Genomic DNA, 11,354 nt, shown 5'->3' with positions numbered 1-11,354 from the left:
TGTTTTACTGCAGTTTTTTTTTTTCTTTGGTGTAACTGCTTAAGATAAAATATATTACACAGTACTGGAGAAAAGTTTGGACACGTTCATGCAACGGATTTCTCTGTTCTTATTGGAATGGGCACATTGCAGCAAAACACCAAATGAACAAATCAGAATATTTAGATTCTTCATTGAACTCCTCTTTTACTCTGACCTATTTACGCACCTTTGCCATCATCTCAAGCTGCTTTATCAGGTTGTCACTGGGAATCAGGGCTGTGGAGTCGGTAAGCCACACTTGCGACTCAGACTGCGAGATTTTATCAGGTTCCGACTCCGACTCCTTCATAAATGGCCAATTCGTAACAATAAATTTACTGTTGTAAAATATTAACATCGTGCTTATTCAGTTTCTCACCATCATATAAGTAATCAGACCACTTAGAGCAAAAACTATATTTATTAGAATACAATTAGAATATAGCAAATAACTTTTATAAACTTTTCTAAACTCTTGTAAGTAAATATGCAATAAACACTGTTATGCAGTTAATAAGAAGAAATCTATAAATTTGTCCTCAGAAAAAGTATTGCCTCTGTCAGATCCTCCTTCATGGATGCCCTCAAATCTGATCTAATTATTTTGAGAGCAGAGAACAACCTCTCTACACTAACTTGGGTTGGTGGCAAAGCAGTAACCGCTCGGGCAACATCTCTGACAATGTCAGGATACAGAGGAATCGCTTGTTGCACTGTTATTTTTGATGAACGGTCAAATTTCTCAATTTCTTTTCGTGCACATGAAAAATTCTGCTGAAATGTACTGGCTGTGTTCTTTGATGGGGATGACTCTTCTTCTATGCGGGAACGCTTTGCACGGTCCTTGTGATCCAAATATTTTTCGAAATTAAATTCTTCATCAGTTGATGATGAGGGTGAAGATGTGGCAGGATGACCAAATTCTTCTTGTTCCTCCTGACTGTTCTGCAACCCTTTCATCCTTACTGCTATTTCAAACAGAGCTTCTTTTCCTTTAGTTAGCTGTTGATCATCTAGAAGAATCCGATGCATTGGGTCTACATAAACAGCTGCCAAAAGAATGTTATTTTGTAATAGTAGCTCCTCTCTCCATTTCATTGATGTAGCAATGCCACTTGCAATTAACCCTCCTCTTTGGGACAGGCGAAACATCAGGTTCTTCCACTCCTTTAAGAAAATACCTGGAGTTAAGTCCTCTGCTTGTAATTTTTTAGTCACTGTAAATGGGTGCTCTAGCAATTTTTCCAGCTCAGTCACCTGATTCCACTGACTTTCATTTAGCGTCAGTTGACGGTTAGCCATGTCTACAAGAAAGGTTTTCAGTTCAACCAAGCGCTGAATCATTAAGTAAGTACTGCCCCATCGTGTGGCTTGATCAATAATTGCCCCTTTTCCAGCAGGTCTCTTCAAAATTGAGTCCACTTTAGGGGTTCTGGCAACAGTAGCCAATTTTCTCACCTTGCCAATCAGTGCAGCAGCATGTCCTTTTTGCAGACTGTCTCTTATAACCAGCTGTAGCGTATGCACAACACAGCGCATGTGATGAAAGAACGTATTGACACAGTTTCAACAATATCATCTAAACTATCATGTTGCTGTTCATCTGAAGCAACTTCAGTTTGCTCCTCAGTTACAATACTGTGTTCCTCTATTTCAAACATTTCTGTGTCTGTGGACCCAGAATGTTCTTCTAGCTGCTGGTCACCATCATTACTCTCATTCATTAGCTTAATAGTACTTATCATATTTGAAGCATTGTCAGTTACGACAGAAAGAACTTGCTCTTTTTTAAGTTCATAGTCTTGCAGAACCTTTCCCACCAAGACCTGGAGAAACTCACTGGTGTGATGAGCTTTGGTGTCTTTTACTGCCAATGTCTTGGTAACGATTTCATTTTTGTCACAAACAAATCGGACATTGATGGCAAAATAGTTCACTCTGTGACGTGTGCAGGCATCCATTTTAAGAAACAGAAAGCGTCCCTTGAGAGTTTTTTTAAGTTCTTCCTTTTGTTTAAAAGCTTCTTCGATTACTAATTTTCTAATACTCTCTCTCTCCAGAGAAACACCAAGCTTGCGGGCCATTTCCCCATTCAGACACATAAAAGCTGGTTGTGAAAACAATGAAATAGGCACACTATCCTTTACAACAAGCTCTATGATCTGTTTTTTAAATGTATCTACTGTCATTATCACAGTAACTTTGTCACTGACAAAATATCTTGCAGCTGATGGCTGCAAAGTTCTCTGCTCCTTTGTTTGGCTGGAAGAGCTGGGCACTGGTTCATTGGTTTGGATGCAGTCTTTCTCATCCACTGCTTTCAGTACTTCTGGATAAAAGTGCTGTAAATGTCTCTTTAGATTAGAAGCTCTGGTAGGAGCATTTTTATCTTTGCCTGAATATGCACTGATCTTGGCTTCACAGCATTTGTTTTCGTCTGGATCATTTGTCATACACTGACAGACATAATGTTTTCTATCTTGAGTGATGGTGAAATGTTCAAATACAGCTGATTTAATGTGACGCTTCTTTGACATTCTCAGGTTTTTAATTCTGCATTCACAATCCAAATGACAATTGTTTTTCCTAAAAACAATTGTACAAAATTATTGCCAGGTCGTACAACTGATATAGTGGTCAGTAATACTGTTATTCCTCATGTACTCACAGTTAACTGATGCAAAGTTTGTTGAAAGGATAATACTTCTTACAGTCTTCCTCTTCTGAGTAGCAGCTGTGAGATGCTTGGAAGACTCACACCTAGTAAACATCTAGTCTAGAGGCGGAGCTTTTCTACTAAGAATTTGCAACACATTATCACTTTCAGTTTCATACATTATAAGTAGGGGGGTTGGGGCAGCATGAGGTTAACCAAGTATAAGATTAGATAAGGGCAGTGGAGAACAGTGACACACAAGAAGTAAGACATGTCTCTATCTCCAGCAGAACTGCTTATCACTGTTGTTCATAGTTTGATAGAACATATATATTTGAGTAACATTTATAAAATTCATATGAAAGTTCAATTATGAAATATTAATAAATTTTTTTTAAAGCTGGAGTCTAAGTCGGTACATTTCTACCGACTCCGACTCCAACCAAAACTAACTACGACTCCACAGCCCTGCTGGGAATGGCTTCTAACAGTCTTGAAATGGTTCCCAGAGGTGCTGAGCACTTCTTGGTTGCTTCACGCTACGGTCTCACTCATCCCAAACCATCTCTATTGGGTCGAGTGATTGTCGAGGCTACATACTCTTGCAATGGTAGTCTTTCATCAGCCATCAGACAAGGAGCCCCAGATATGATTATTTGGCCCCCAGAGCCAGGATCTAAACATTTATTTTGGCTGAAATTACATTGACAGAAGAATTTGCACACGTGACATTTACAGAAGATCTGTGGTTAGTTCTCCAAGATGTTTGGAAACTCCCTGCCAAGTTCCTTCAAAAACTGAGCGTAAGTATGGGTGAAGATACAGATTAGATATTAGAAAAAACTTTTTGACAGTGAGGGTGATCAATGAGTGGAACAGGTGGCCACGAGAGGTGGTGAGTTCTCCTTCAATGGACGTCTTCAAACAGAGGCTGAACAGACATCTGTCTGAGATGGTTTATAGTGAATCCTGCATTGAGCAGCGGGTTGGACACGATGACCCTGGAGGTCCCCTCCAACTCTAAGATTCTATGATTCCATAAGGAAACCTAGAAGAATAGATCTTGTTCTGAAAATGCAAAAGCAGACTCTGAAAAATTAAGTACACCCTTACTATTTCTGACCGTAGGCATTAACTGCTTAACGACCTGAGACGTACAGTTATATCATAGCTCACTAAAGTAAGTATGACGCTGGCTCAGGAGCTGAGCCAGCTTTGTAGGATGCAGATGCAAAGTGGTAGAAAAAAAGTGGTGGAAAAGAAAACTACAAAAAGCCATGCTTACCAATCCCTGATTATAATACTGGTCACCAAATATTAATTTGATTTCTCTTTTGTTCATTCACTTTACATTTTGTTAGTGTTTTTTTTTTTAATTAATTTAAATTAAAATTTTGTTCCAAATTAAAAAGTTAATTTAATACAATGAGACAGAGTATTGAGTGAGCACAGCACACTTTATATACACTGCTCAAAAAAATAAAGGGAACACTTAAACAACAGAATATAACTCCAAGTAAATCAAACTTCTGTGAAATCAAACTGTCCACTTAGGAAACAACACTGATTGACAATCAATTTCACATGCTGTTGTGCAAATGGAATAGACAATAGATGGGAATTATTGGCAATTATCAAGACACCCTCAATAAAGGAGTGGTTCTGCAGGTGGGGACCACAGACCACATCTCAGTACCAATGCTTTCTGGCTGATGTTTTGGTCACTTTTGAATGTTGGTTGTGCTTTCACACTCGTGGCAGCATGAGACGGACTCTACAACCCACAGAAGTTGCTCAGGTAGTGCAGCTCATCCAGGATGGCACATCAATGCGAGCTGTGGCAAGAAGGTTTGCTGTGTCTGTCAGCGTAGTGTCCAGAGGCTGGAGGTGCTACCAGGAGATGTGGAGGGGGCCGTAGGAGGGCAACAACCCAGCAGCAGGACCGCAACCTCCGCCTTTGTGCAGGGAGGAACAGGAGGAGCACTGCCAGAGCCCTGCAAAATGACCTCCAGCAGGTCACAAATGTGAATGTGTCTGCACAAACTGTTAGAAACCGACTCTATGAGGGCCCGACATCCACACATGGGGGTTGTGCTCACAGCCCAACACCTTGCGGGACGCTTGGCATTTGCCACAGAACACCAGGATTGGCAAAATCACCACTGGCGCCCTGTGCTCTCCACAGATGAAAGCTGGTTCACACTGAGCACATGTGACAGACGTGACAGAGTCTGGAGATGCTGTGGAGAGTGATCTGCTGCCTGCAACCTCCTTCAGCATGACTGGGTTGGCAGTGGGTCAGTAATGGTGTGGGGGTGGCATTTCTTTGGAAGGCTGTACACCTCCATGTGCTCGCCAGAGGTAGCCTGACTGCCATTAGGTACCGAGATGAGATCCTCAGACCCCTTGTGAGACCATATGCTGGTGTGGTTGGCCCTGGGTTCCTCCTAATGCAGGACAATGCCAGACCTCATGTGGCTGGAGTGTGTCAGCAGTTTCTGCAAGATGAAGGCATTAACGCTATGGACTGACCCGCCCATTCCCCAGACCTGAATCCGATTGAGCACATCTGGGACATCATGTCTCACTCCATCCACCAACGTCATGTTGCACCACAGACTGTCCAGGAGTTGGCGGATGCTTTAGTCCAGGTTTGGGAGGAGATCCCACAGGAGACCATCCGCAACCTCATCAGGAGCATGCCCAGGCGTTGTAGGGAGGTCATACAGGCACGTGGAGGCCACACACAATACTGAGCCTCATTTTGACTTGTTTTAAGGACATTACATCAAAGTTGGATCAGCCTGTAGTGTGTTTTTGCACTTTAATTTTGCGGGTGACTCCAAATCCAGGCCTCCATTGGTTAATAAATTTGATTTCCATTGATGATTTTTGTGTGATTTTGTTGTCAGCACATTCAACTTTGTACAGAACAAAGTATTCAATGAGAATATTTCATTCATTCAGATCTAGGATGTGTTATTTGAGTGTTCCCTTTATTTTTTTGAGCAGTTTATTTTAACCCAGCTAAAAAGTGAACTGGCCCCCTCCTGAGGGGCAACTTGAAAAATGTCTGTGAAGTCAGATCAAGTCCATTCTCTTCCTTCAGCTTGGCTCCACTGGGCGCAGTTCTTCTTTAGCAAATGTTCATACAAAAGCCAAGATAGAATTTTCCTTCTAAGCAGATACTCAATTTCTGATGTGCCAAGGTGATATAATTCCATTGTCTTCCCCTTAATTTTAATAATTTCTTCCACACACCTTATACAGATCTTATCTGTGTGCATTATTATTACTTATACACCGGCCATCCATGGGGAGGAGGTGGCGAGTGTCTGCTCAGTATTTCACACCTGCGCTGCCTCCGCCTTTTACCATGGGGGCTGCTGCTGCATCCTGCAATACATTAGTATTATAACCAGGGATTGGTAAGCATGGCTTTTTGTAGTTTGTTTTTTCCCTTCAGGCATTACATGGTAAAACATCAGCGATTGCTGCAGTTACAGGCAGAGGTCGGCTATGTAACATTACTTTGCATCTGGCTCAGCTCCTGAGCCAGCGTCATACTTACTTTAGTGAGCTATGATATAAATGTACGTCTAAGGTCGTTAAGCAGTTAATGCCTACGGTCAGAAGTAGTAAGGGTGTACTTAATTTTTCAGAGTCTGTTGCATTTTGTCCTTGTTTTTGTAAAATATGACAGTGTGACTTATGTTCATCTGAGGTTGTATTTACCTAATTAAGACTTTCCAAATGGACTGATAAGTAGAATAATAGCATTCAAAGGGGTGTACTTAAATTTTTTCATGACTGCATACAGAGTTAGGCTTTTATTTTGTATGAAAGAAATTTATATTAATAGTTTTGTGCAATCCTTACCCAACCCCCACCCATTCCAAGAAAATGATAAACTTTTTTCAATAACCCATAAAAATGCCAAGATGATTATTCATATTGATGTGAGAACTGCGTTTGTTTATAAAGAAAAAAAACCAAACAGTATCATTACATAGATTTACACCACAAAAGACAAAAGTTACAAATCCTCCCCCCAGAAATGTTACATGTCCGCTTATCTTTTGTTTGTCGATACCATACAGAACAGACAAATGGAACAGATTTATTATGCTTTGCGCATATAGCGCCATCATATTTTGCAGCGCGTTACAATCATCGCTGTCCCCACTGGGGTTCACAATCTAGATCCCCTGTCACTCTCTTTGGAGTGTGGGAGGAAACTCACAGGGAGAACACACAAACTTCTTGCAGATAAACTAAATTAACATCTCGTTTCAAACAGAAGTAGAGGGGCCCCATTGATTTATACGGGGGTCCGTGTACTGTATAATTTTTAGAACTGAAAAAAAATAGCCCTGAATGCAGAACTCTACCATTCTAAAAATAAACTACAGGTAACCAGACGGCCCCCTTATAAATTAATGACCCCCCCACTTGCATTTGAACCAGGAATGCACAGGATGCTAATGCCATTTATCTGGGGTTTGTTGGTTCTAAAATGAAAAGATAAACGGACATGTGAACAGAGCCTTATTAATGTACTTGGCATTTATTATGCTCTGCAACATTAGCAAAAACCCCTTAGAGATCAGGTTTTATTAGGTTTCCTAGCCTGAGGTATTGCAGCACGTTGGGAAATCTTTGTCCCAACCAGACTTGCATTTCTGCTTTTCTACATCCATAGTCTGCTGAGGAGGTAGTGTTAGTTCCATGGTGTCACTTGTCCAACCGTCTCTTTAATACACTAATGAATGCATCTTTAGGCACATCCACATTGCCGATTTTCCTCATTTTTTTCTTGCCTTCAGCTTGTCTTTTCAGCAGCTTCATCTTCCTTGTGATATCGCCGCCATACTGCCAAAATACGAGCGATACAAGATATCAATATTCTACGAAAAGATTAGTATATGAAGATTTTACAATATTCTAAGGTTTAATACGTCGGGGGCATCAGTAATAAACCGGAGAGGTTCTGCATGGTTGGTGGAGTGCCCCTGCCATAAGATGTAGTAAACGCAGAGTCAATAACAGTGGAAATAACAGACTAAGTACTGTTAAGCCTCATTCAGACGTCCATGTTACACGTACGTGTGTTTTTTTCACGGATACCCAATATAGCCTATGTGTATTATTTCTTTATTCATCCGTGAAAATCCCCAATGGTAAAAACAGACTGAAGACACTGGTACCTTTTTACACCTACGTGTTTAAACATGAACGGGTCAATGAGGCCTAAAGGGAGTCGGGCAGCGAGTATCAGGCACTGACTGTATGACTCGGAAATGCTGTGACATTTTGAAAAATAATTTAAAAGCTGCTGGTGAAAAAGTCGCATGTAAGACTAGTCGGACAGGAAGGTCCCGGCCCCTTCTCCCTGCACTCGCGTAGACGGAGGGACCTGTGAGTCGCTGGTAGAGGGCGGGAGAAGTTGCCGGGGACCGGTCTTTTTGACTAGTCTATAGTGCGTCTCGGTCCCCGGCGGCTTTTAGACTGTTTTTCTCTAAAACGCTGCGGTGTATGAAAGTCAAACATACCTGGCTGAGATCATACAGCCAGCACATGATGCATGATGTCCATGTCTGCTGTCACGTTCCCTTCAAAGCAAATGTATCACTTATAATATTTTTAATAATTACAAAACAGTGGAACAGGCTGCCACAAGAGGTGGTGAGTTCCCCTTCAATGGACGTCTTCAAACAGAGGCTGGACAGACATCTGTCTGAGATGATCTAGTGAATCCTGCTTTGAGCAGGGGGTTGGACCAGATGACCCAGGAGGTCCCTTCCAACTCTACCATTCTATGATTCTATGAAAACAGATTTTTTTTACACGATTATGGAGGTAACCATCTCGACTGAACATTTGTTAACTGCATTTAGAGGTATACTTTACCGCATGATATGAAGGTAATCCAGCTCACCGAACTGTGAATGCTTTTATTCACACAAAGTGCATAACAGAGGACAGGATCAGCAGTACAGCTAGGAGAAATGCGTCAACTGTTTTCGGGTGACAGCCCACCACCAGTCAATAAGGGTGGGCTGTCACCTGAAACACGTTTCTCACATTTCTCTTAACTACTGCTGATCCTGCCTCTGTTATGCACTTTGTGAATAAAAGCCTATTCACAGTACAATGATCTGGATTACCTTCATTTTATGACTGTGTTACGCCACAACGTGACGTTTCCGTGCTCCGAACACTTCCAAGATGTCGCCTACGGTGAGATGGATCCAATATCTAATATATATAATTGTGTTATCCCGTCTGTCTGTCTGTGTGTCTGTCTGTCCAGGAAATCCCACGTCGCTGATTGGTCAGGCCGCGGCCAATCAGCAATGCGGGATTTGAGAACAAGATGTCAGCCGTTAGCGGCTTACCCTCACCCGCTCAACCTCACACCCTCAGACGCTCACACTCACGTTCGGACGCTCACATTCTCACCCGCTCCCACGCTCACCCTGTGCGAGCCGGTCATCTCCCGGCTGCTCGCAGCAGAAGTACCCAGACTGGCGGCCTCGCTCCCCGGTCCTCCAAAATTCATTAGGGGCCCCAGGGGGATACAATGGGGGGTTAATTTAAAGTAGTGCGCAACCCATTTAAACACTGCTTTGCTGATTAGTTGCGCCCGGTCGGCCGCATACATATTCTAGAATACCCAATGCGTTAGAATCGGGCCACCATCTAGTTACTTCTATATTTTACCGCAGCCACATGAACTATTCCTAAAGCATTCACTAAAATCTTGTTATCTTGCAGGCCTCGTGTGCTCATGTTCTGTTATGATCACAAATCATCCTAGAATTACTTACAACTAATATTACCATTGTGGGTCCCTTCTTGCAATTGCTTTTAAGTAAAAGCTGAAAAGGGGGAGGGTTGTTCGGGACTAACATCTCTAACCTATCTGTCGTAGTTAATAAGCGATTGGTGGGGGTTTGACACCCCTGAGTAGGTGATTATCTGCTCCGACAGCGGCTGTATCTAAGCAATGTATGGAGTGGAACGACGCAGGTTTGTACAGGGTTTATTGGCCACTTCTTGAATAGGAGCTGATCTCCAGTATCTGGTACCGGCCTCTACACAATGTACATAATGGTGGTGTTCTTCTTGGAACATTGCGTAGATTCGGCAGATGATGGAGCGATTATCAGCCGATCCATGGGGGTGCCCCTGATTTCTTACTGATCACCTAGGGACAGGTCATAAATATGTTACTCCTCGATTAAAATATTAATGGGACATTAAAGGGAACCAGTCACCAGGCCACCACCTTCCAGCCCTCATATACAGCATTCTATAATGCTGTATAAGCCCCCGATCCATCCTGCAAGACAAAAAATAGAGCTTTTATTATACTCACCTGGAGGGGTGGTCCAGTCCGAGGGGTGTTGCTAGTCTTGGTCCGATGCCTCCCTTCTTCTTGCGATGCTGTCCTGCTTTTTTCTTCACGTGAATGATGCATCTCCTGCACAGGCGTATTTCTCTGCCCTAGCGAGGGCAAAGTAAACTACCGCAGTGCACATGCACTGGGGCTCTTTGACCTTTGCCGGCGCATGCACACTGCAGTACTTTACTCTGCCCTAGTTAGGGCAGAGAAGTACACCTGCGAGGGAGCGCGCTGCAGAGAGACTGTGTGGATGATGTAGGACGTGTCATTTACACGGAGCAAGAAGGAGGACGGCATCGCAAGAAGGGAGCTGCTGGACCAAGACTAGCGATGCCCCTCGGACCAGGCCGCCCCCCACGTGAATAAAATAAAAGTTCTTTTTCTTGTCTTGCAGGCTGGATTGGGGGCATAGATAAAGAGCTTTTATTATATTCACCTGGGGGGCGGTCCGGTCCGGTCCGGTCCGAGGGGCATCACTAGTTTTGGTCCGGCAGCTCCCTTCTTGCTCCGTGTGAATGACACGTCCTACATCATCCACCCAGTCTCTCTAGCATCATGCTCCAGTGCAGCTGTACTTCACTGCCCTAACTGGGGCAGAGTAAAGTACTGCAGTGTGCATGCGGCGGCAAAGGTCAAAGAGCCCCGCCGCATGTGCACTGCAGCAGTTTACTCTGCCCTCGTCAGGGCAGAGAAGTACGCCTGTGCAGGAGCGTGATACCGGGGAGACTCTGGATGACGTAGGAGATGCATCATTCACACGAAGAAAAAAGGAGGACGGCATCACAAGAAGGGAGGCATTGGACCAAGACGAGCAACACCCCTCAGACCTGGACCCCCCACCCCACCCCCAGGTGAGTATAATAAACGCTCTACTTCTTGTCTTGCATGTCGGATCGGGGGCTTATAGAGCATTATAGAATACTGTATATGAGGGCTGGAAGGTGGAGGCCGTATCTCATGTTGGTCAAATCTGGTGACAGGTTCTCTTGAATTCTGCCAACTTTCTGATTAGCAGTTTGTGTAGGCCATTTTTATTTTATTTAAAGTGGGCGATGGTGTTTATGACATCTGTAGGATTGCAAACACGCCATGTAACACATTTGCAATCATTTTCCTGTGACTACTCCTTCAGCTCCTCCTGTTTGTAGGTGTCAATCAAATGACATCACTTCCTGCCTCAGTGACTACTCAGTTGAGTCCACTCATGGTCACAAACTATGATTCAAAGGGACCTCGAAGAGAACAAGACAAAAAGGCGCCATCAATGAA

General features: G+C 43.2%; 1 protein-coding gene across 3 annotated transcripts in view; it reads right to left on the bottom strand.

Annotated features, from left to right (window-relative positions):
• Positions 1 to 6,328: 6,328 nt before the first annotated feature.
• The window catches only part of GUF1 (GTP binding elongation factor GUF1), a 92,527-nt gene continuing 87,501 nt past the window's right edge, over positions 6,329 to 11,354 (bottom strand). The window contains exon 19 of one of the 3 annotated variants that reach the window (XM_073645559.1): positions 6,329 to 7,549. In XM_073645559.1, coding sequence (XP_073501660.1) covers positions 7,522 to 7,549 — 28 coding nt within the window. In that variant the 3' untranslated portion in view covers positions 6,329 to 7,521. The remainder of the gene's footprint in view (positions 7,550 to 11,354) is intronic. The other 2 variants (XM_073645558.1, XM_073645560.1) reach the window with 2 other exon arrangements.

The sequence above is a fragment of the Phyllobates terribilis genome, unplaced genomic scaffold (genome assembly GCF_046119375.1).
Source record: "Phyllobates terribilis strain yellow unplaced genomic scaffold, ASM4611937v1 Scaffold_1__5_contigs__length_1240528914, whole genome shotgun sequence".
NCBI classification, from domain to species: Eukaryota; Metazoa; Chordata; class Amphibia; order Anura; family Dendrobatidae; genus Phyllobates; species Phyllobates terribilis.
The sequence above is the reverse complement of the archived record's forward strand: the minus strand, read 5'-3'. Positions and strand labels throughout refer to the sequence as shown.